The sequence below is a fragment of the Anoplolepis gracilipes genome, chromosome 14 (genome assembly GCF_047496725.1).
Source record: "Anoplolepis gracilipes chromosome 14, ASM4749672v1, whole genome shotgun sequence".
Classification (NCBI taxonomy): Eukaryota; Metazoa; Arthropoda; class Insecta; order Hymenoptera; family Formicidae; genus Anoplolepis; species Anoplolepis gracilipes.
The window spans coordinates 6,720,213-6,747,182 of record NC_132983.1 but is presented as its reverse complement, the minus strand read 5'-3'; the positions used below and the strand labels follow the sequence as shown (position 1 = coordinate 6,747,182).

The window sequence follows — 26,970 nt, the reverse complement described above, 5'->3', positions numbered from 1 at the left end:
GAAGGTCATTTTGAATTGTTGAATTGAATGTTGCAACTTTGAAGCCTTATAATTCGAAAAGTGTTTAATGAAAAAACATTTTATCATAGTGTTTTGGAAAGCTCTCGAAGTCAGCTACAAGAATATGTAACAAAAAATAGGGGGTGCCATTTAAAAAAATTGAGGTGACCTTCACGTGACCTTCAAATGACTTTTCAAGGTCAGATGGCAATGGTACCAATGGTACCATCTTATGGCCCTCTCGAAATCATACAACTTTTGCCTGAAACATTTTTCTCTCCCAGACTTGGTTTTGGAGATATTCGACTGAAGGAATTAAAATGGGACACCCTGTATAAACACAAAGAAAAATAAAAAGATACTTCCTCAAACTATTGTACTATTGAATTTAATTTTATATTTTTGTCATCTACTAATGTCTTCTTTAATTTTGTACATTAAAAGTTTGGGTTATTCCGTTTAGTTTAATAAATAAATAAATAAGTAAATTAATTAATTAATTAAAACATTGGAAAGATTTCTTTATTCTTAGTTTTATTTTTATTTGAAGGAAGAGATTTTTTAAACTTTTCCATCTGGGAAAGTATCATTAGTTTTTGTCTTTGAATTTTGTAATTAAAACAATCTTGTTGATACAAAGGAAATAAAAAGGAAAAAAAGAATCAAAGACAGACACGTCACTTTGTAGTTTTGTAACAGCCTCAAAAGTACAGAGGTATAAACTACTTTTGACAATTAAATCAAATATTTAATATCATAAATCATACTAAAAGCTTTTAATTAATTTGTTTAATTCAGTGATATGTAATATCAATAATTATAAAGCGTTAAAAATTTTTACTTAAAGAAAATCGATTTCACATTAATAAAAAAAAATCTATCTTTTAAATTTATCATCAGAATTTATACTAATGGATATGGACGAAATATCATTCCACTATGTAAATTCTTGTCTCACAGATAAAGACTACGTGTTCCATCTACAGCAAAACTGTACAACCACGAGTTCTTTCCTATATCTGTTGGTTAGCAAGTGATTCTAATCATTTTAATATTAATCAAAAGTAGTATAACATCTCAATAGTTAAATATTTTTTTCCCCTTAACAATATCTTCAATTTTTGTATAGATAACAAGCGATTATATTTATAATACCAATCAAATTAAACATATATATATATATAATTTAATTGATATCTTATTTTTATTTTTATTTTGAAACTTGCAATAATATCTTAGAGATAACATAATAATCTCAGATTATTTTTCGTCGGTTCCATCTTTACAGGAAACAGATTTTTTTAGAATAACATTTTAATATTTTTAATCGATTTATATCGATACATATAAACTAAATAGTAAAATAGTAAAATAATAGATAAAGTAATAAAAGAATTTAGCAATGAATATGAAATATTAAAAAACTTTATTAAGAAATTTAATTAGAAAGTAAATCAGAAAAATTTTTAATAATTTTCTAATTTTTAAGAAATACACATAGATTATATAACAAGCTCTTTATTACGTAAATTACAAAAAACATATAAATTAATACATTTATACAACATTTTTGTATTTTCTAAAATTCTGTTTTGTTCGAAATCGAATTTTTATAACACTATCTAGAGCACACATAAATTATGTAGTGAGTGATATTTGATATTTTATAAAAAAAAATATATAAAAAAAACATTACATATTATATTTTATATTTTATTGAAGTAGGTATCTTTTACGTTTTATATTAAAGCTCATCACAAAAAAATATAATTGTATTTATTATTAGAATAAAACTATTAATTTACATCAGACGTTACACGATCCTCTCATTTCTCTATAAAAATATCTTTATAAATAATTATAATAAACTATTAAAGTCTTCGCAAAATAAAAAAAGCTTCTCTTAAGCAGTAACAAATCTTAATATTTTTCTTGAACATTCGCTATAAATTACGTTAGGAACGCTTTATGGCAGCTGCAATTCCTTTTACGAAATAAATAACATTGCTAATCTTAACAATAAGATTCTTCAACACATCACTGTCACTTTAATTATTTCTTGAAATGTCTTAAGAAAATTGTATTATTTACGCGGCCGTGCGATATATTTTTCTTGTCTTCGCTATTATATTGTTCTTCAATCCGATCACCCTTTACATCTATTAACTTTTCTTTGGACTGCATTACTCGAGGATATAACGTTATTTTTAATGGTATTTTTTACGCGATAATTTTCTCGCTTGTGTTAAACGTCGCAGAAAATAAATCGCACACGTGTTTATAATTATACATGTTAGTTGATTGAATTCAAATATCGTTTAAGATTTTATATAAAATTTCATTAAAAACAAAAAATGTGCAATTATGCTTTTGCGTAATTCATCCATTTAACAGGATACTCGAAATAATTTCCGCGAAGAGCAAGATATGTCTAAAGTGCAATACTCAATAATCAATTTTATCTACGAATCTACAATCTACTCTCGATATTTTCATCGTTTACGATCGCCAGATTCGCGGCCGCCCACTTCTCCTTGATAACGTGCTGCTCCTTTTTAGGCCGCTCCTTTAAATTCTGTACACCAGCGAAATGTTCTTCGATCTCTCTTAACGTCCTATTCTCGGTCTCGGGTAACATCACGTATAGAAAACACAGGCCGCCCAAGTTGACCAAGGCGTAGAAAATAAACGATCCGGATAGCGATATGCCGTTCATCATGTAGAAAAAGGTTTTATTCGCGATCGATTGTAAAATGTAGCCGACCATACCGGAAGCACCAGTTGCGCTGCTACGTACCTACGTAATATTATTGAATTTTAAAATTACTCGTGAACGCAAAGAAGAATAGGGAGTTTGCATGATTGAAAAACAATTGCATTTTATAATTTATATATAGTTTGAAATGTAATTATTTTTTTCGTAATTTTTTAATGCAAATTAAGCGAGAAAATCAATAATAAAAATTACATTATTTGAAATTGTCCAATATCCGATCCGGAAACGACCGAGTCTTCCCAAACGCGATGTGATGTCACAGTGCAATATCTGCATTCGGGGAGACACTAATAGCGCTAAATAGCGTAAAATAGCGTCTCCCTAAACCTAACCAATATATACAGTGACAACACACTATTTTTATTTATTAAAATATCCAGTTATTGTGAAAATGGGCAAAGGTAACACGTATAAAACTTATTTTGTACCTCTATGTAAAAGTACAACAATTAAAACACCCGATAAATTGTTTTTCTTTGTACCTCGAGATCAAGAATGACCGAATATCGCAATACAGAATACAGAAAACAAACGTTTGAAACTATTGCACTGTGACGTCACGCACTCCAACCAATCAAAATCGTTTTCTCACAATTTAAATCTTATTAAATTTTAATTTAATTTTTTAATACCTTTCTATTGATTAAAATTTAAAATTTTCTTATAAAGAAATTTATAATAATATTTAAATTACATATATAAAAAAATGTATTTTTTTTTTTAATGCAAACTCCCTATTTCTAATGCCTATACAAGCGCTTGAAAAATGAGTAGAATCTAAATTTGAATTTAATCTAAATTAATTTTATTCGTAACTATTTTTAATTTATATTAACTTAATTAAGCAAGTTTAAATAGAAACAGATTTAAATAAAGATTAATAAGAAATAAAATGAAAAACGTATAACGCGCACGCACCTTGACCGGGAACACTTCGCCTATTAGAACCCAAGGTAGCATTCTGATTCCGAAGCTCGACACGAAAGCGGCGCCAATCATGAGGGTAGTCGGTAACCAGGTGTATCTGACTCCATCCAGGTAATCGCCATCATTCAGATAGCCGTAGACGGCGGTAGCGAAGAAGCAGAGACCGGTGCCGGTGACCGATATGAAAGATAACCTTCGTTTTCCCAAGAAGTGGATCACCAGTATGCAGACTATGGTGCCGGTCAATTGAGCGATGCCTAGAAACACTGTGGCCGTATATTTGTCGATCGGTGCCTTGAGTTTCGCGAATATCACGACGGCGAAGGTCTGCAAGATCCCGGTGCCGCCGAAAGTGCTGATGAAAAAGGCCGCACTCACAAGGATGAAAGGTATATAGAACGTGCGTTTAGTGTAGGCTCGCCAGATCTCCTCCTTCCCGGAATCGGTATTGTCAGCAGGCTTCTGAATCGTTTCGCAGACCGCCTGAAATTCATTCTCTACTTGCGCCGGGCTTGCCCAACCTCGTAACCAGCAGAGAGCACGTTCCGCTTCCGCAAAACGGCCCTTGGCTGAGAAAAACCAGGGTGTGTTAAATTAGTTTAAATTTTTGAAACGAAATAAAAAGGATTAGATATCGCGAAAAAAAGACAAAGACAATTTTTTTTTGTACAAACTAATTGATCTGGCTAATTTATTAAAATCTGTCAAACTTTTCAAATAGATAAATAATAATATATTAAGATAATTTTTTAAATTCAATAATCTTTACAACACGTAAGAGTAATTTAACTATAATATGTATGATTACCTGCGAGCCAGTGCGGGCTCTCAGGTACCAAGCATAAAGCTAGGAAACAGATAACCGGATAAACCAAATTGATCATTGCCACCGTTCTCCAATTAGCTAGACTGCCGCTCAACATTTGCGTGAAAACACCCAGAATGACTGACATTGACGAGGTTGCAGATAGCATTCCGCGCAAGTTAGGCTGAGTCACTTCGGCAACATAAGTCAACACCGGCGCCTCCAAGAGGCCACCTGTCAGACCTGTCATTGCGAGCGCGGTAAATAACATCGCAGGATTGCTGGCATAATAAAATATCAACCAGGCGATCACGAACGGGATATTCGCTAATATCATTGTTCGCTTCCTGCCCAGATACTGCGACAGCGGTCCGCTCACGAGACAACCGATCGGCACGAGAAATAAATTCAGACTACCTGAAAAAACATATTAACCCTTTGAGTCACGAATTTTTCTAATTGTCAATATTTTATAAAATTTGGTACATAAGGGATTTTGGGATCACTGATTACAAATTCGTTGTCAGATTTTCAAAATTCAAGATGGCCGATCCAATATGGCAGACGAAATTTTACTTCCGCCATATTGGATCTCTATATTAAATTTTGGAAATTAAATTTTTTTTCCTTTAGATTCAGATTCTGCGATCTAAAAAAACCTTCAGAGAAAAAATTTAAAAAAGAATACGACTGTTACTTTCAATTTAGAACAGAAAATATTGTTTTTTATATATTTTTTATCAAAAAAGGAAGATTTAATAAAAACAATACGATGGAAAATTGTAAAAAATACTTTAGAGTGTACTAAGATTATAAAAAAATTGCCGTATTTATTGTCATAATAGATTAGTAGAAAATGCATTTTTTCGTAAAAAAAAAGTACTAATTTTGTCTGTTTGTTTATATATGGTATTTTTGCGATTAACAATTAATGACTGTTCATATTTTTTTTTACACTTATTGACGTTCTAGAGACTCTGTAGAAAGAAAAAATCTGGTATTTGTTGATAAAAAAGTAGTTTAAACAATAAAAAATTACGAAAAGAAAAGTGGGTCTCTGGGTGACCCGCTGTGACTCAAAGGGTTAATAATAAAAATGTAAACAAAATAATAAAATAATAAATTTATTATACGTAAAGGAGAGAACATTTAGAATTTAAATGTCAAATAATTAAATATGTTTATATAATAAAAATAATTAATAATGTATAATAATTAAACGTAACAAAAAATTAATTTATAATATACATATATAAATATAATAACTTTGATATATATTACGAGTATTGTCACAAGTTTTAATTGAATAGATTATGATTAATTGATTTTCCAAAGAGACAAAATAAGATTTTTTGAAAAAATTCTGCATCTATATTTTGAAGGAAGAACTTTGGAAAAATTCGACGTTATTTTTAGAGTTATATGTTTGTTTGAAAAAAAATTCTTACTAATCCACGTTAATTCTTCTGTAGTGACCTTGATGTCTGAGTCTTCCTTTTGTAATGCTGGAATAAGAATAGTCGAAAACCCTAAGGTCGAACCGAAGGTAAGCAGGAGTAAATTTTTCGCGCCTACTGCACAGCATTGTGGTACTGCTTGTCGAAGTTTGGAAATGTACGCCACCTCGACCGACGTCTTATCATCATTCCTAAAGTGCGGGTAAGAAAAGGTTCGTATATTTGTAATTCATGTTCTAATAGAGGAACGTAATAATGCAAATTTACATTTAAAATTACCAACTATATTTAGCGCTACTCAATAGGTACTCACAAACTTACTTAGCATACTTTAAAAGTCTACGTGCACCACATTAAACTTTCAATCAGTCAAATAAACGTCTTAAATAGACTTAATAATTAAATAAAAGTCTTAAATAGACTTTATTCAACAACTCATTATCAGTAGTCGGAGGGGTAGAAGTCTTCACGAAATCCGTCATGTCGAATGAATTTATTTGCTTGATTGAACATGCGTATGTAATTAATTGGAGAAAGAAGAAGAAAGCATATAAAACTATTTCGTAAAAGATATTGCTATTAAATTAATTAAACAGTACTGGTCTCAAAAGTTATGTGATTAACAAGAAACATATACAGAGTGTCCCATTTTAATTCCTCCAGTGAAATATCTTGAAAAATATGGAAAATTCGAAAAAATGTTTCAGACAAAAGTTGTATGGTTTCTAGGAGGACATACGATGGTGCCATTAGTTTGACCTTGAAGAGTCACGTGAAGGTCATTTTGTGAATTTCTTAAATGGAACACTCTATATATTTTTGCATATTCTTGCTTATCTCGAGAGCTTTCCAAAACACTATGATAAAATGTTTTTTCATTAAACACTTTTCGAGTTATAAGGCTTCAAAGTTGCAATATTTTGACATAAAACACAAGATATCTCGTAAAATATTCATTTTTCGATTATCTTACCCTAATACTTTTATGCACAGAATAACGAGACAAATTAATTGGCATAATTAAAACACATAATTATGTTAAAGTAAAAATGTATAACTGTAGTTGCAAATTCAGATTTTTTTCTTAAAGATAACTATATGTTTTCTTTACACCAATTGATTCGTCTGATTATTCTGTGCATGAAAGTATTAGGGTAAGATAATCGAGAAATGAATATTTGACGAGATATTTTGTATTTTATGTCAAAATATTGCAACTTTGAAGCCTTACAACTCGAAAAGTGTTTAATGAAAAAACATTTTATCATAATGTTTTGGAAAGCTCTCAAAGTCAGCTACAAGAATATGAAACAAAAAATAGGGGGTGCCATTAAAAAAAATTGAGGTGACCTTCACGTGACCTTCAAATGACTCTTCAAGGTCAAACCAATAGTACCATCTTATGGCTTCCTCGAAACCATACAACTTTTACCTGAAACATTTTTCTCTCCCAGGCTTTCCGAAATATTCGACTGGAAGAATTAAAATGGGACACCCTGTATACACACATATAATAAATAATTTTAGAATACATTGTAACATGTTGAATATAATATAAATAAAGACAATTATATATACACAGACGCATATGTAATGTACTGAAATTAAAATAGAGTAGAGATACATTATGTGTATTGAGAAAAGTGTGCAAGTTCAACGTTTGTGTTTCACTCGCACAATCTCTCCTTGTTAAAGCATAATCGACAAAGCCTTTCACTTGACGTAATCGGATTGCGTTTGACAATCTGTACAGCGATTCTGAGATGCAGTTATTTCGTGTAATATCTTATATAATCCTTGCATTTACTATACGTCAATGAAATAATGTAGGCAATTTTTCAGTAGAGTTATTATACATTTTTAATCATTGTCAAATTAATTTTTATAATAATATTTCTTAAATTACATTTCTCTGCATATCATGTTTATTTATTAAAAATGAATTATTTTTATATTACAATTACATATACAAAATTTTGACAGCAAATTAGGAACCAAAAAAATCGTCAATTCTTTCATTACGCGGCACACACGCATAATACATTTGCCGTTAATTATTTTATTAAAAAGTCATAGCTTTAATATTTAACGATATAAATTATAATTTAAAAGATATCTGTCAAAAAATATGGCAATTGTAAATTAAATGTTTATGAAATTATTTACAGTATATATAAGTAAAAATATTGTTTACTATAAATTATAAATGTTAATATTTATTAAGGCTAAAAAATTAAAATTATTCGATAAAAATATTAGTGAAAAATGGCAAACTGATTTACGACGATCAACATTTTGCATTGCGCAAACCTTCAAGAACACGCCTGATGATTACGCAAGCACAATGACGGTTGAAGTACCTTTTGTGCCTAATCATGTCAGTTTAAAACCGCTAGCATCACACGAAGTACCGGCAAACAATGCGACGATTAGTGTGAATGGATTATTTACGTAAGGTCGCGGTAAAACGCTAATACGAATATTTTCTTCTTTATCGTTTTTTTTTTTCGCACGTAAATGCTTAGCAGTATTTTTTTTCTCTACCCGTAAGTCATGAATTTGTGATTACGACGAACAGCTTTAGGCAAAATACGTCACTTGCAGGCGCATACCACTCCCTCGGTCTAAATAAAACGAGTCTGCCAATGACGTAACGATCAAGTGACGCAATCTCATTTTTATCACCTGTTTGGATTTGTTTGGCTTTTTTTACGCGTCGCATTTTTTTTTTTTTTATTAAGAAATCTTATTTATACATAGAAAGTAAGAACGTGTAATTTTACAAGTTTTACATGTCTGAAATATATGACGGTGAAATTTTGCAAACGCGTTTTCTTCGAAAGTTTATCTAACGAATCTCAGATTTGTGATTATGTTTTATTGCAATTTCTGTTAATTTTGAACATTAAATACTTTTGATTTAAATTAAAATTCTGTTTGAAAAGTAAATAGACGAATTAAAAGCAGCTTAAAAAATTTGTCGTTTGGTTGTACATTTTTTATTTAATGCATTTTACATGTCAAAGGATTTAATAAATGGTACTTGATGATATTTAGCATCTAGTTAATTCAGATGTAATTTTAATTGCACTTAAAATATGCCAAACGAGTGTCCTTCGTACATGTGTAATGTTGCGTCGATTTTAACGTCATTCTATTAAAAGAATATTAAGTATCATATGGAACTAATTGCTGAGAAGGAAATAGATTTTATCTGAAGATTACGCTTAGAAATCGTAAGATTGTTTCGCGAGTCGTTCAAATTTTAACAATCAGTTAAGTTTTGCTGTTATGTTTCATAGTTTATTTTATCATAATAATGAACGTTAAAATACGATGGAATCTAATGTTTGCACAATGTTTACTTTAAATTACTTTAAAAAATATATGTAGTCTCCTTTTGAAGCATTCGTGATGTTACATAAGTTATCAGAAAGTTCACTTGGAGAATCAGACACACGCATTTACATATTTTCTCATTAATTTAAATAAACAACGAAGATTCCATTGTAATATTTTAAACATATTCACGAACATTTTTTTTTTCTAGAAAAACTCCATCTCTACAAAGTTTATACAGTCTAGAAAATTTCCGAGAACATTTATAAGGCGTAAGAAATATCGTGAAATACGTGCAGAGAATATCTTGTTGCATGTGTTTTATTTCTTTTTCTAGATAAACGTTACTTCATATTTTTATTTCAAATAGTTACAGATCCTCACGTGCCAGTTATTTGTCAAAAATGAATAAAGACGTGTGCCTTTGTGAAATGCAATCATCATCATGAGCAAAGACGTCATTGACCATAAGTAGTGTCATTATGCATTTATGTCATTACGTCTCGCATAATAATTCAGCTAAACGCGTAGAAAAATTCTCTTCCGGGCTTTTTCGATTGGGCTGCATTAAATACTGCAACGGTTCATGAACGATGCTTCAGTGTCAATAAAATGTTTATTATACATATTGATGAGATTTCTTATTGTCGCACCTGATTGAATGCCGAATGCAAATAAGTATTTTCACCTGGTAGACGCGTCTTTGATTGACGCAAAGAGTATTAACAAGTCTCGACGGACAAAAGCGGCGTTAATGCAATGAGATTGTCGACCAGTGACCTACTTGCAAATAGCAGGTACAGTTATTGCCTGTTGCAATTAATGATCTTTAATTGATCACGCACCACTTACAATTATATTAATTATATTAATATTTAAGGTTACATAGTTTTTACTAAATTAATGTTAAGATTTCTCTCCTAGATCAAATTAAGTTTACATGAGACTCCATTGACAAGAAAGAGCGAGGAAAAGAGAGAAAGTATATCGATTTTAAATGTAAAATTTCTGCGAGATAAAGAGCTTATCAGATAAAATTCCAAGTGCACGCAGCATTCTGAAACTATTTCTATTCTTTCTGAATCACCTTATTTTAGAAATGCATAATAATTTATATGTCGACAATATGGACAAATATATATATATATATTTTTTTTTTAAGGATGTTTAGTATCTATTTTTAAAAATATAGAAATTTAATAAAATTTGCATAGATTGTTCTGATACATGTTCAGAAACTTATAAAAAAACCTGGAGTTGATTCACTGAAGCAATCAAAAGTTATAAGGATTTTAATTTGCAATGAATTTACCCGTCGATATTATTATAAATATAATTATTTATATAAATAAGTATAAATATAATTATTTCTGTCCTTTTTAGCCCTTAAATTGATACGATTACAGATTTTCTATCTTATAAAAAACCTGTGATCGTGTTGATTTAAGAGCTAAAATAGATAGAAATAATTAGGAATTTATTCAAAATTTGCAAAAGTATAGTTTAAATATAGAGGAAATATTTGATCACATAATTTTGGTCAAGATCTGACTAGTTGAAAAGATATTGAATATAATTTTCTCAATTTTGTCCTATTATCCGAGATGACATATTATTTATTGTGAACACGTGGCAACATAACATTCAGCTGAGCCTTCTTTTGACATTTTAAATAACCTATCTTTTCATCTGAAGAAGCCTTTATATAAACGTGGAAGAGAGAAGCGACTAGGCCTCATACGTCAATTTGCAATTTGATCAACTTATGAAAAATTACCATGTTGCCACGTTTCTTTCTTCTCGGAGAAATGACAAATTATTAAAATTATCAAAGAAATAGTTAAAAATCTATATTTTGTCATTATTCATTATTATAATTTTTATTCTGACATTTTAAATTACTCTGTACGAGTAAATTCTTTTATTTTTATAATTCAAATTTTGTGCTGTAATGTTGAAATCGAGGTACAGTCAATGATAAAAGTTTCTCATTATAATTTAAGAAACATGAAAATTCTCCGAAAAAAAAGCAACAGAAGTTGGAAAATACATTTCTACACTCTAGCTATGAATAAATAATAAGATTTTATGCAATCTTTATAATAATCATATATTAAGATATATGAGAAAAGTATATATTCGTCAATTTCGACTACTTTTTGCTCCGATTGTAGGTGCTAAACATCCTTAAAAATGAATAATTAATGGAAATTTAGTCATTTGTCAAACTTAGGAAATAAAGTAAAACAAACAAAAAATGTTCTTAATTGAAAAAAATTGCTTTTTTTAAAGATGCAATAATGTTTGAATTTTTATCGATATTTCGCTTTCAATTTTGTACTTTAATTGCGCTAGTTCAAGAATGATACGTATAATAATTCGTATTTTTGTACTTTCAACAAAATATAAAAAAAGACATGTTATATAAGTATGTGTATATGTAATGTATGCCGGAAAAGTTTGTGAACAAAAAGACGAAATTATTAGAAGTTATGAGGTCGGGAATTCTATAATATCTCGCTTCCTGCAATTACTAATTACCTAATGTCTCTATAATTTTAACAGTCATAAACTTATTCGTGGAGACACAATTTTTTTATATAAAAACGAAAATAAAAATATATATATATATTTTTATTATGAATACATGGCATAAACACGGCTGTAGTGTTTAGTAACATTATGAATTTTAGTGAATCGTAGATGTAAACTGATATATGTAATTCAACGAATTCACGAAAATGTAATAGTTGCAGCGTTTTTTTTTCTTAATTTACTAATTTTTACCGTTTATATTTTTCTCTATAATTTTAATTTTTTAATATTTTTTTAAAATTAATTGACTAATTAATGAAATTGTTAAATATTGATTTTGATGAATATATGTAATTACCAACAGATGAAAATGAATAAAACAAATAAAAAGTAGATACAATAATGACTGTATTCGTGATTGATATTACATAGATTCCAATGATAGATTCCATTGCAAATTATCGATTGAAATCAAAATGTTAGATTTTAGAATAAATTTTACGCACAAAAATATGTTGGACAAAATAATAGAAATAGGAAGGGTCATTTTTTTTGTCATCTCCTTTATGATATAAGTATATTTAATCGTTTAACATTGTCTATGGAATGATAATTTATTATGCATCGTCAGAAGGTTGTTTTCGAGGAAGCCAGCAAAATTATGTCATTAACGCATTTTTCTGTCACGGAGTTTGCTTCGAAATTTATTAAATGCTGTATTAACGTCTTGTGGATTTTTAATCCTTTACATCTGACTTTTCGAGGTAGATTATTCTTATATACATTCGTAAACTCATGTGAAAGTTGATAAACATTTTGATTAATCTGTTTGGAATAGTTCGTAGTAAGCAGTAAATAATTTGTTTTCGTTTGCAAAAGGCCGCGACTTGCTTATATCCTGAATATTGAGTTAAATCTCTCAATTAATGCAAATTAGCTGCATAATATAAGTAAGATCTGTCAATGGATTATTTAGTAGTATCTAGAAAAAGTTTCTAGATTGTAGAAGAAATATTATTTAATAAAATAAGAATTCTATTCGCATAGATGACAAAAAATTTACAAGCTCTTGTCAAACGTGAAAGGGAGGGCAAAGAATTTCTACAAACGAGCTCTTAGATCAAATTATTACTTTTTAGATACGCGAGATTCAATAAGTCAAAATCAGTATATTATAAATGTTTAGAAACTTTGATAATTTACGTAAAAAAATAATAAATTGCTCTTTTTTTTTATGAATTGAATTTGTTAGTTAAAAAAAATATAGTGTTTTTCTTTTTTCATGAAATTTCTATTCGTCACATTTACAGTTTGTTTTACGAAAAGATTTAACCGTAAAAAATATGATTTATCATAATTATAAATATTTACGAGAAGAAAGTTTTCTTTAATAATACTCTTTTCATTCAACATCAAGTAAAATTTTGCTTCTGACATTGCGGGTGTCTAGAAGAATATTTACTCGAATTTTCCACGATTTTTCATTATAATGCAAAATATAAAATTTAATTAAACCTCTGACAAACCTTTTTCCATTTTCCACGCATTCGGACGCTGCCATATTCGTAGCTGGATCCGTTTGCGATTTAATCTTCGGGTCTTCAGAGCACAAGAGTTGCGTTGTGGTTTCACGCGTATCAGATTCTTTGTTGCATATTGAGGGAAGGACGACGGTGTTGGTACAAGAATGACCTCCTTTCAAAGCATAATAATGTAAAATTATATTTTTGTATAAAGTCAACGATTTCGACTTCTCGTCATACAAGTGCTTAAAGCTCACTTATTGATATAACGCGAGAAGACAAAGAATCGTAATAAGTTTTATGTACAAACAGATTTACATTTACAAAGAATCGTGAGAATTTAGCGATTGTGCTCGGTGCTCACTTCAATACCTGTAGTTACATTTGATAAACGTATGATTTTGAAAAATGTACGGCAGTCGTAAATGATAGAGAAAAAATAGCTAAATCAAGGAGCATTAATGAAAATTTGTTTTATTTATATATTCTTCAGAATCAAATTTCCACAGAGCGGAAATTATATTTATATTAATTTTAATTATTTATATTAATATATAATAATTTATATTAATTTTATTTTTATTTTATTAGTTATTGTTTAATTATTCATTATCTCACGATGAATAATATATGAGTCTTAATATATTTTTTAATATAATTTGAGATACATGTATATAAAATTGATAGGTAATTTAAATCAACACGAAACGCGCTCCTTATTCGTAAAGAAAATTAATGAATCAATATATTATATTAAGATATTTGACCTTATATAGAGAACACATTTCTTTTTTATATCGATACATCTACTTGTCATGTCAAATTCTTTCATTCAGGAAGAGTTTGAGTGTGTGATTTTCATATTTATCTGATTTTCGTATTTACCCGAGGGTCCTGACAGAAGATTTTTAACAATTCTTTCCATGCTTCTTTTACTACGCACAAGTATGATTAAGTTACGTATAACAACATTTTTTATTATATCAGATGAAGAAATAGCAGTTGTGTAATTTTTCTACTATTCTGTTGTTACGCAGTTAAACGCGAATTGAATGTGTTTGTTTGATTGTAATTCATTCTAGTCGCTTTGGCTTCTATATTTTTCAAGAACGGAGCTCTTGAAAAATATAGAAGATGTAATAGAAATTGTATTTTTTTTTTTTCGCTGTACTAAATTAATTATATGTGAATTTTTTGAAAATACACACCTTTAATATACGTAGCTGAAACTATCGTTAAGAATGAAGATAATCAAAATAATAAAAGAAATTTTAAACTTACATTCTCCTCGTTAAAAATTAATTTACAAATTTGTGGAAGTTTGCTTGTATCGAACAGAACGATATCGATCCGCGAAGGAGCTCAAAAATTTATTGACCAGTTGCACTTTTCTTCTTTTATTCTCGTTTATTTAATCTTTTAATAAAAAAATCTTCCTCATAGATTCTCTTTTGAAAAAAACAAGTTTCTTTCATCAACTGCTCCACGATCGGCGAAAAAAGGAAGGAAAATTGTTCACTGAGAGAACCGACAGTGTCTTGTCGCGTAGCGAGAAATTTTGTGTCGTTTGCAAGAAAGATTCCGAGGAGAAATCACGTTCCAAGTGAAAAGCGGTAAAAAAAATAACGAGGAAGAGATCGCCGGTTTACATTAGATCGGAACCCCGCGACCGACTAAGCATCTCGCGGCACGAAAACCACGAGCAAGCTGTACTTTCGATTTTGAGCTCCCTCCTTCGACATCTACCTTCTCTGTCCTCCCAACAAGGAGATTGACGAGGCGAATCTGTACGTGCCCATACGTATGACCTCTTCTCTTCCCTTCTCTAGCCTCCGGTCATTTTGTCATAATTACACTCACCGCACACGCGACGAACGGCTGTCAAGACCACGTGAAAGATGAGTGGATTTAGCGATGGGTAGATCTTTCGGAGAAAAGAATATTAATTTTATAAAAACGATTTAATATAATGTTTATGAAAAAAAAATTTGACATGACTTTGCACTTTAATTTGCATCCTGTTTAAGGTGCAAAATTTTTGCTTTATACGACTTGTCACGCGTGACAATTATATTCACGCACGAATGTCACGCGACCATTGTTCAATTGATACCTAAACGTTGTCTTAAATAAGAATTATCTCAATGATAATTGAACGTAATCAAAATTTTTTCGAGAAACTTTTGTCATTATCGCAACGGTATGTACTTAGATAAATATGATTAATATAACTGCAATAATGGATATTTATACTCAAAATAATGCACAGTTTTTGCTCGTTAGTTCTTTTTACAAATGTCTGAAATAAGAATAAAAATAACTTAACTTTATAATTTTATTTGTCTTTTTTTTACTGCGAAATTAATATCTGTTATTATAATTACATTAATTTTTATTTTGTATTTATGTTTACAATTAGATATTAGATATACAAGAGATAAAAAAAATATAAGTACATATAATGTGCGTATATAACGCAGATAAGAAATAATAATTTAAATGCAATATTATTACAGACATTGAAAGTAGGGAAACGCATCGGCACGTCGGTACCGTTGCGAAACGATAATAATGTGCCTCCACGTGTCCCACATTGTATAATACTTTTCTCTATAATTTAAATGTATGACATTATGTTGGAAAATTCTAGGAAATATTTTTACGTTAATAAAAAATTGATTATAAAAAAATATTTTTATTCATTATTTTTTTTTACCTCTATTCATTAATTTCATTAATTTTGTGGTCACTACTTCTTTTATCTTTTCTATTATATTAATAACTTGTGATTGTGTTTAATATTCTTTTCATTTTTTTAAATAATTGTTTGTTTACATCCGCCAAATGTAGTTTGTGTAACCAACAATCATTTCAGAAATCAATTTTCAATGCAATATCCTTCAAATATTTCTTTTTATCGTCGCGTTAATAAACAAAGATCATTTTTCAATATTTATACCGAGATACGAAACTGCTGAAAATGCTTCTTTTCTTGCTTTGCTTATACTACATTACTGTTGTGCAACATGTTACTGTTAAAAATTATAGTTATGCAAGAAAAATATTTTTTAGAGAACACACGTGTGTATACATATAGTAATTGTAAATCATTTTTTTCACGAGAGATTTACTGATTAGGAGATAATCTTTTCAACAAACATATAATAAAGAGATTGGAAAAAAGATTATGTTAATTGCTTGTTATTATCATTTTACATATATTATCTGGTCGCGCTCTTATTTCAAGTGTCATCGAACTATTAATTCGTATTGTATCAATTTTTTTCGAGTAGCGCGATTAAGATCACTGATTTATATAATATCAATTAGAGACAGCAGAGTCACCGACTAATATTAGTCGGTGACTCTGCTGACTCTAATAATATATAAGAAATATATAATAAATGTAGATATATATAAGATAGATATATAAGAAATGTAGGAAATTTTTACAAATTAATTTTTTTAAAGTCTAAGTTTTTTTTTTATAAAATATCGAGAAAATATACGGTAATTTTTTTATCGTAACATGATCGTAACTTAATGGTATTTATAATTGCATGTGTCATTATCAACATATGTGTGACAGTTCTCTTATTAAAATAAATAAATAATTCAACTGTTCCTTTCTTTGAACACACAGACGACACTTTAATCGCAATTGCAGTTATGCAAAGGAGAATGCATTTATCGATAAATTAAAGATACTTATAAGATTCGTATTGCGTCAACTCCGGATCATAATATAAAAATATTAACATCACAGCTATTATACATTATAATCATTCGGATAGTGCGTAGACGTTAATCAAAGGAGGAAAGTTTATTTTAAAAAGATCTTAAGAAAGCATTATTATTCTCCATATTGCTGCAGCACGTAGTTTTTCTTTTAGCATACTGCTGATAATATGTGATGCCAGAAATTGTCAAAAGGATTTCAAGATTATGAGCGATGACATATCATTGATCATGTTGGTAAATAATATAAAACTAATAAAACGATTATATAGCATATATTAAATATGACAATTTATTAAGAACGATATATTCTGCATACGATCGGCATGAAAATTTGTATTAAATTAATTAATTAAATAAATATAAAAGTCGCACGCACAGATTTAATCATTATAGCGAACCCAGTTGTTACTAGTAATATATTTTCTTGTAATATAGAATGTTCAATAAATCGTTGGCTATTCGTGATAATTAATATCTCAATCGCAACTAATTTTTACAAAGAACTATATCTTAATCAGCACACAATGATTAAGAATATAGAAATACGTTATTTATATGCATATAAATATATTCAAGACTATTTTTTTCTCGAAAACTATATCAAAATATTTATATTTTCGCGTTACCTGTTTTTTTTTTTTTTTTTTTTTTTTTTTTTACGAAAAATCACTTTTTTACCATGATTTATCGGACATCCAGTGTACCTTCTTTTTTTCCTTTATTTTTTTTACCGATATAAAGTCTCGCAGTGATGTTTGCGATATAGAAAGTTGTTTAGGGGGAAAAAAAAAAATATATATATATATATATATATATATGCTATATATCTTTCCTTCTCTCGGCTGTTGTAGATTCGCTCTCGCGCATATATGGAGAACATTAAAAAATAAAATATTTATTAATAAGAATCGTAGTATATATCGAGTACAATCAGTCTAAAACTTTATTAACTCGTGAAAAGTGACGTACGGGGTAGTTTGACTCATGTTGTAAAAGAAAATATCGTATATAATATAAAATATATATATAATTTTACTAACATAATACATATATTTCCTTTTAATGTATATTTGTTCTTTTAGCTGCATTTATTGCACTTTTTGTTTTTTTCTCTCTTTCTCTTTCCAACTTCTAAATATATATATTTTGTTCCGTTTTAATTTAGTTAAAAATAACAAATCTATAATATAGAATGTATTATTAAATATAAGAACGAAATAAAAGAAAGAAATATGTGCGTCTTCTCTACAATGTGATGTTCGCATTATTATCCGATACGCCAATATTCTCAAGTTAATTTTCATTTGCCTATATTCGACTATGAGAGCATTACATTCTGTCGAAAAAAGGAGATCGATATACATGCATTTACTTTAATAAACTTGATTATCCCTCTATACACACACTAAAGACAAGCAGAATCCATTATATTTTTCTAAGTCTGCTTATTCAACAAAATATAATATAGCGAATCGAAACATATAGGTTCCCTCAAACAACTATACTATCCTTTATGTAACGTTATATATGCTCTTCTTATAAATCAGCTGCCACATTAAGTAAAGCAAGTAAAGAAGCAAATCCTTTTCTCGTGTACATACGTATCGATGTAATAATATATTACTACAGTAACACACATAATTATAGTTGAGTAAATTAGAAACGCAATGTCATTTGCTCAAATTGATGTTTCTCTTGAAAATATTGTGTTTAAAATTATGTAAAACACAAAAATATAGTGCGATGACAATAAATATCCAATCGATACAATTGAAAGCATATTCACAAATAATTCACATGTGTATCATTAATATAGCAGGGTGGGCCATTTTAATCTATGCACCCAAAGTTCTTTGTACCTAAGACAGATAAATGGGGTATTAGGGTAATAGGGTATTAGGGTAAGATAATCGAAAAATTAATATTTTACGAGATATCTTGTATTTTATGTCAAAATATTGCAATTTTGAAGCCTTATAACTCGAAAAGTGTTTAATGAAAAAACATTTTGTCATAAGTGTTTTGGAAAGCTCTCGAGATGAGCTACAAGAATATGTAAAAATATATAGGGTGTTCCATTTAAAAAAACTTAAAGTGACCTTCACGTGACCTTCAAATGACTTTTCAAGGTCAAACCAATGATACCATCTTATGCCCCCCTCAAAACCATACAACTTTTGTCTGAACCATTTTTCCATATCTGTCTTAGGTACAAAGAAATTTGGGTGCATAGATTAAAATGGCCCACCCGTATATATATATATATATATATATATATATATATATATATATATATATATATATATATATATATATATAAACTTATGTATAAATTTAAGTCCTCTAAAATAAATTAATCATAAACAATAACATTAACCCATTAAAGTATCATAGTTATATTCTCTTTAAATTTTTAAAGCAATCCAAATATATAAAAATCTCTTTAATTACATAATTTTAATTATATATAAAGTTCAATTTTAAATAAATTTAATTTATATAATTAATATGTATTATATAATAATATAAATATAGAAATTTTTATTTTACCTCTTTTTTTATCATATTTATTCTTATTTTAATTAATTATTCAGTTTTTCCTCGTAAAGATGAAAATGACGGATACGATAAAGGCACTTTTAAAACTTTGATATATAATAATGGTTATTTCATTTTCATCCATACAATAATATTTATTATATTCATTCACGACTCAAATTTAAATTTTAGATCACTTGGGTATAGTCGTTGAATGTAATGCTATTACATTATTCGACAAGTCGAAAAATCGTTTGACTAATTTCCGAATTTCAAAATCATATTGGATTAAAATGAGTAAAATTATTCAAAATGTCACTGAAACACAACTATTTGTCGTTTAGACACTTAGTTGTGTCATAATCGTTATCAAGTCATAACTAAAATGTCTTACATCTATGCATTAGAGAATAACACTGGTTTTACAAATGCATGTATGTTATTACTTATCGTAAAAACAAATGTTTAAATACAGATTATGAAGCACTTTTATATTACACAACAAAAGCTAATAGGCATTCCAAAATGAAGCACAGCCACTATGCATATTATAAAATACTAGAATGAAGAGATATTACAATTGTCTCAAAAACTTATAATCGAGCACAGATTTTTAAATCATCTTTGTAATTTAATTAAATAAAACGAATTCTAAATAGAATATATACAATGCTATATACTGCACTATACGTAACTATATAATCTTCATTTCTTTAAATCTTCTCAATTGGTGTTTATAGATATCATTAATATTATTAGCATCACCGATTTGGCATATAAATCGAAGGAAATGTGATTATGTAATATGTTTTATCAGATAAAAAATATATATTTTTTGTAAACATGTGTATCGCGATTATACGAAAGTCGTGCACTCTAAAATGGCAATATGTAGTCAGAGAACATAAACTTATATCGAAAATATACATCGCTTTTTAGAAATACCACGATATATTTTGTATAAAAATCTACCAGTTTCTTAAAAGCTAAAGACTAAACAAGACACTTTCTTTGAATAACGCTGGTAAAGAAAAACGGCTATGTACACGCGCGTTTATAGAGAATTTAATCGAGCTTATCAGAGACCAACGGAAATCTGATTACTCTCAATTGTCGACCGTAGTCGCAAACCACGCTGTCTCTCAAAGCCAACATCTGTTTTATGAAAATGCAACTGTCTTTATGACCCAATCTCACTTCCCGCACAGGCTCACCCGTCCTTACGTCCCAGACTACTAATGATCCCTGAAATGTCAATAATTCAGATTGAGATTTATAGTTTTAATTACAAAAGTATATATAATAAACATTCAAAAGAATATTACCTGATTACTAGTTATGAGAAGATGATGTGTCAACATTACTAATTGTAAACTGTAAGCTGCTTTATGTGCTGGCAAAGTGTGTAATAAGTGTCCTTGAAAACGTTCCCAGACACATAATCTTTCATCTGTTCCAATACTTATCACATACGATACCGAACATGTGATAGCAGCTACAGCACCATCGTGAGCTTGAATACTATACATGCATGTTCCTGGAAAAAGAACAAAAAAAAAAAAAACATATTGTAAAAGAAAAATTATGATAAATTAATTAGAAATTTTGTATTTATTGATATTAATGGCATTACCTGTCAAAAGATCCCACACGCACAGTAATCCATCCTGAGACCCACTACCGGATGTCATAGGACTGAGTCTGTCGATAAACAAGCATGATATCGGACCGCAATGTCCATGAAGCGTGTACAGAGGCAATTGATCCTCTAACCTAGATAACAAAAATATATTTACATGCAGACGATTGAAAAGAACAAACTAGACTGTATAGTCTCGATATATAGTTCCTATACCTGTATACTTTCAAAGTATGATCCTGACTACCCGTCAATACACGTCCTCCTTCGCTATCCAGGACGGTGATCGCTTGTTGATGCGCTCTATGAGAACCAATTTTCATGCAGCGCAGATCTTCCTCCGTATGCATACTGTTATTTAGATCCATCGGTGAACCAGCGCTGCCAGTTCGCACATGTGCTAAAATAACAAGTTAATTAGAATATAAAAATTAGAAAAAAAAAAGAATTTATTTCAATAAAGAAATGAGCATTCTATTCTTAATACTAATTGTAAGGGAAATATTATTGCATATAATGATATAAGAAATGATAATGAAATTTGTCATATTTTAAAGTCTTACTTCTTCTATAGGACGTGAAGCCCCAATCAATCTGCTGGCCTTCACTGTAACTTTCGAGCTGCAGAAAGTCGACAGATCCGTTCAATTTAGCGGCTACTACTCTACTACCGACGAGTCTAACGGCAGAAATTCCAAGTCCCGATCCATCATCGAAGAGACACTATGAATCAAGGAGAAAAATGTAATTAATTAATTAATTTCTATCTACCATAAACGCTTATTTTTCATATTATTCATGAACCTCACCTTAAATCTACCGGTCGTACCCTCCCAGAATTCTAGACTGCCATTGGCGCAGCCAACTACTATGAGATTTTCCTGATAATCCATACACCAAATTGCCGATGCGACATGCAACGACTGTATTGTGCGATCTGTATATATGGAGGCCGTGCTACCAACTGAGTTATTTAGTCTCGCGGGGAAAATGTTCAACTGTTCTCTAGTTTCAGATTTTTGTATTTCCTCGATCGACTTATTATGTTCCTCCAGTAAAATCTTATATCGCTCGCCAAAATCGAAGCCTTGATCATAGCTTTTTTGCAAGGGTGTGTATTTTATGGCTGAGAATTTAGTATTGATCGCCGGTTTCAAATCGGGGAGATCGTAGGCGCTGTCTAAGCTTCGACGTAACAATCTCTGCTTACTGTCGCTACCGAGTTCAGCGATTTGATAATCATAATCCAGAGTGTTTCCTACAGACCGTCTTTTGTGGTTATTATTAACAATCTTGTGCGGGTTGTAAGCGGGAGAGAACTTTGCTTGATACATCGCCGAGGCCGGTGAGTAAAGTCCCATCGATTGTGCCGTTTCCATCTCTCCTCTGGAAGGCGGCGAACCACTCTCGTAATCCGACATCAGTTCGTCAGCATCCGGTGACATTTGACTCAAAGTTTTCTGCGGACCGATGAAGAATTGCCGTCTATCGATATGCGCCAGCTCTTCGCCAGATATCGAATCCCATACTCGGATGTGTCCCGCTAGACACGTACTAGCAACGGTATTACCATCCGTCGCGATACATTCCACTTCCTGAATATGGCCTTCTAAAACCAAGGGCACTGCCTCCAGCACTAACTGAGTAACGGAATCGTGCGTTTTTTCTTGCTTGTTCCAGCTAGCTCGCCACTCGGCATAATTTCTGGAGCAGATACAACGATAGAGCACGACCATCGTGTAAGCGACCACGATCACACTAATGAGGCACAGTACAGCGGCCAAAAATATCTCCATCGGACTCGACGGTACAAAAGGCGCGTCCGTATTGAATACGCGTCTTTCCGAAGTCGATCGTACCTCCATATCTAGAAAATAAAGATAAGCGTTAAATTTGACAATTTTGTTGTGTCTAGTATGTGATTGACGATTTTGTTATATCTGGTAAATGATTAATTTTTAATTTACAAACCAGAAAAATCCAAAGGATCGAGCGCGGCGGTAGCAAGACTTTGCCACTGGAAGTGCTGAACGTCATTCGGATTGCTTATCTGTTTTACTAATTGTGGATTCATCGCATGCGATAGTTTTATTGTCGGAAGTATAGTCACTCGTCCACCGGCAATTGACACGTTATACATTGAAAGAATCGAAGCCCAATGATACAACGATAAGCTATTCCAAGGCGGAAAATCCATTGGCTTTAACTTGTTTAATTCCTCAGTCGCGTTATTAGTTATGTCCTGAAAAAAAAAAAAAAAAAGACATTTCTCCTTAAATTTATAAATCATTAGGGGAACAAAAAATTAATATCGTAAAGGATAAAGAATTCACCTGTTCGTTCAAATTATCTGATGCCGTAGTTGCCGGTGACACGGATATTGGTGTCACTGTATTTAGCTCAACGTAATTATTCAACGATTGAGGTTTATCTATCGTATATCCGTCAATATCAGCTTCTGGTTTTAACGTCTCACTCAAGTGTATAACATGTTCGATAATGCCGGAATTGTTGATAGTCATGCTGATCCACACGACCATCCATACCATGAATGCACGTTGAAAGATTCGCGTTCGCGCCCAAAAGTGCACCAATCTCAAACGCTTGGGAATCTTGCCCAGTGTATGAGTGTTTTGTGTATTTGGAGCGATAACGTTCGTCGGACCAGTGGATAGACCGTTCAATCTTGGATGAGACTTGGAGCGAAAGATGTGAGGCTTTCTGTTGGTAATAGTAGTAGTGAACTGTTGTCTGCGCGACGTCGGAATGTGCGACAAGTGAAACTTGGAATTCTCGCTGGACAGCTCCGTACGTCTAATGTCAAGTGCGAGAATGGTCGAGAAAAATACCATTTGCAGGAAGAAGTCGCTCAGTAATCCAACGATAGCGAATATGCAAAATTCTTGAATAGCAGGAACGAAAGTGAACAATCCGATCGTTAGAATCGTTACTTCTGTAAGTAGATTCTTGGTAATGGACCATCCCTCCTTTGAGAGAGCTTGAGCGACACGTATTTTCATATCCAGATGCGCAGGCGTGCTGACGACACTTTTTGTCAACACCTGAACGTTTTCAAGGCCGAAAATAATCACCAAGTAAGGAAAGATTTCCTTGGCGCTCATACTTAGAGTCAAACCAAAGAAAAAGCACACACCCACTGTCATAGATAGCGAGCCCATCACTGTCACAGTAGCACTAAATGCAATGCCAAGTTTAGACTTGACGAGTTCTATTTTCCGCACTTGAAAATATTCGTAGAAAAATAAGGCCAGGAAGGTCATCATCAATGGGAAGAATTCACTATAGTTGAATTCACCGGGATAAAAAATATTCAATACTTCATCGTCCGTATCAACGTCTGTGTTGCTGCCAACATTTTGATGCAGTTGATAATAAGTTTTCAATCGATGCCGCAATCCTTTTATAAACCTGGAACGATTAAATAAAATGTATATATTCATATATATCAGTGTACATGTCTAATCGATCAAAATCATAAATTACAAATATACTTACTCTTGATCGTATTTCTTCAAATAAATTGTTACAGCATATTGGAGAATTCTCTGCCGGATACGAGCAGGATATCTCTTTATTCCCGTTTCTTTCAAGTTCATTCCAAACATTACTTCTGCAAGACTTATTTTACCCCTTTGAAGATTCTACGATGATAAAAGAACGAAGAAATATAATAGGAAAGTGAGAACAAATTAAGAAATTTTATTATATAATAAAGATAGGACTAAATTTGTTGTCCAATTAAAATATCTTTTTCCATTTCAGTATTGTATAATAAAGATAAGGCTAAATTTGTTAATTTTAGCCTTATCTTTATTATAAGAATAGCAGGATGGAAGATTTTTATTTGTTGCATGACACATAACGCTAAGAAATAATGAGGATAAATACTTGTTCGCAAGAGAGAGTACTGTGTCTTTACACAGAGTAATATTATTTATATATTACAATATCATATTTACCTGATAAGAAAATATTGTATTAATAAGATTTGTATCTTGAGCAAACAATTCCATACTTTGTTGCCACAGATTTGCAGGTGACAACACAAGACAATTGTATTCTGGCAACACCTCTGCTTTCTTGCCATTTCGCCTTTTGGCTGCTTCGATATGCAAACATACTTGACCAAGCGTCTTGAATCTAAACAAAGATATTTTATCTTTATTTTTTTTATTGTTATTTGTACGTTATTATATTTTACATAAGTTTACATTCTCAATTCCTTGAGTAGATAACAAAAGTATTTTTACTCACGTTTCTGGGTGTTGATAGTTTTGTATAATTTCCAAGAGATTGAACACTTCGTAGAGAGGCCCTCGAAAGGCATCCATCAGGGTCAGATCTTCATTCCATGGCATTACTCCGATTCTTAGTACAACTTGTTGAACGTACAATACTGAAGTTTCTGTACCGTTCGCTGGAACGACGGTGTTGTTTATTACAGTTCTCGGAGTATTGCCTGGCATGGGCAGATTGACAAGTGGATAGCTGCAACGTGAAAAACGCAAGTTTTAATTTCCTTCCAGATTCGCGAAAATAGATAACGTGGACGTTGAAAATTGCGAGCGAGACTCACCAGCAAAATAGCAAAACCGAGATTGCGAGGGAGAGTATGATGACGGGATGAGAAGAGCAGAATAGGCCATGGGCATAGTAGAGCCCGGCCACTCTGTCTGGCAAGCTGCGAGACATCGTACCTATTAAGTCTGCCTCCTGTGCGACATAATCCACCGATTATAGGCGAGCGTACTGTTTGTAAGTGACCTGTAAAGTAGCAACATACAAGAATAGCGTTTTCATATCGTGGTACGAAGAGAAACGTGACATATACACACACACACACGCACACACGATATTGTAATGAGGATAACGTTTTCGGGAAAAACAAAGCAAAAAACAGACCAAGAGGCGCGTGTTTTTTCTTCGATTATCGCTGTCATTACGCAACTGACTGTAAATCGCGCCGGGCTTAATGTCGTCGACGACCGGGCACTGATTTAAATAACGATAGCGATAACGTCGTCTACAAAGAGATACACGTACGGGTGTTACATTACAGGCATCGACTTACAGCATCTCCTAACTATCTCGCTTCATCGTCGACCTTTCCTGCTACCCAGGAAGAAGAAGAAGAAGAAGAAGATCAATGAAGATCCGATCGACAAAGTCAGATATAATATCGAGCGATCCCGTTGTGATCTCGCTCGCGAGTTCCCGTCGATGCCGCGCACTTTGGTCTTCCCTTTTTTCCTCTTTTCTTTCAGCCTCGCAAACCGCGAAGGAAACGAACGGGAAATAAGGATAATAGAAAACGCGCAGAAACCAGACTCGATGAATGATGGATAAAAAACAGGGGGAGGAGAGGGGGGGGCGGAGGAGGAAAAAACTATGGTTACGTACGTGAGACCCGCGGATTATTGCAGGTTATGTTGAGCGCTCTTTTTCTGCGGCGTATTTAGAGGTTACGCGCGGCCAGCATCGCTAAACTGGGGGATCGATTACGCGGCGTGCTTTTACGCGATTCGCTGCGCTCGCACGTGTTGGACACGCGTCATCTCTCTCTCTCACTCTCTCTTTCATGTAATTCGAGCGTGCGGTGAAAATCTAGCGAGAGGAAAAAACGGAAATATGATGGCAACGTGCGCGACACGACGACGACGACGAGAGCG

The 26,970-nt window shown here is 31.4% G+C and overlaps 2 protein-coding genes across 4 annotated transcripts; both read right to left on the bottom strand.

Annotated features, from left to right (window-relative positions):
- Positions 1–1,739: 1,739 nt before the first annotated feature.
- LOC140673237 (facilitated trehalose transporter Tret1) lies at positions 1,740–15,058 on the bottom strand. Of its 2 annotated transcripts, none has more exons than XM_072906037.1 (6): positions 14,571–15,058; positions 13,366–13,534; positions 5,957–6,156; positions 4,512–4,925; positions 3,695–4,272; positions 1,740–2,797 (listed from the first exon to the last, which is right to left on the bottom strand). In XM_072906037.1, exons 2-6 carry the CDS (start codon positions 13,398–13,400, stop codon positions 2,471–2,473), a joined length of 1,554 nt encoding a protein of 517 aa, XP_072762138.1. In that variant the 5' UTR covers positions 13,401–13,534; positions 14,571–15,058; the 3' UTR covers positions 1,740–2,470. The 2 variants fall into 2 exon arrangements, with proteins under 2 accessions (XP_072762138.1, XP_072762137.1); XM_072906036.1 differs by having other exon boundaries at positions 14,644–15,058.
- Positions 15,059–17,359: 2,301 nt separating this feature from the next.
- Positions 17,360–26,968, bottom strand: Scap (SREBP cleavage activating protein). Of its 2 annotated transcripts, none has more exons than XM_072905323.1 (13): positions 26,373–26,968; positions 25,878–26,065; positions 25,556–25,789; positions 25,261–25,441; positions 24,797–24,942; positions 23,614–24,709; positions 23,252–23,522; positions 22,090–23,147; positions 21,844–22,003; positions 21,497–21,680; positions 21,275–21,414; positions 20,967–21,178; positions 17,360–20,886 (listed from the first exon to the last, which is right to left on the bottom strand). In XM_072905323.1, the coding sequence occupies exons 2-13, from the start codon at positions 25,991–25,993 to the stop codon at positions 20,707–20,709; spliced, it is 3,978 nt and encodes a 1,325-aa protein (XP_072761424.1). In that variant the 5' UTR covers positions 25,994–26,065; positions 26,373–26,968; the 3' UTR covers positions 17,360–20,706. The 2 variants fall into 2 exon arrangements, with proteins under 2 accessions (XP_072761424.1, XP_072761425.1); XM_072905324.1 differs by having other exon boundaries at positions 26,702–26,968.
- Between the last annotated feature and the right edge of the window lie 2 nt (positions 26,969–26,970).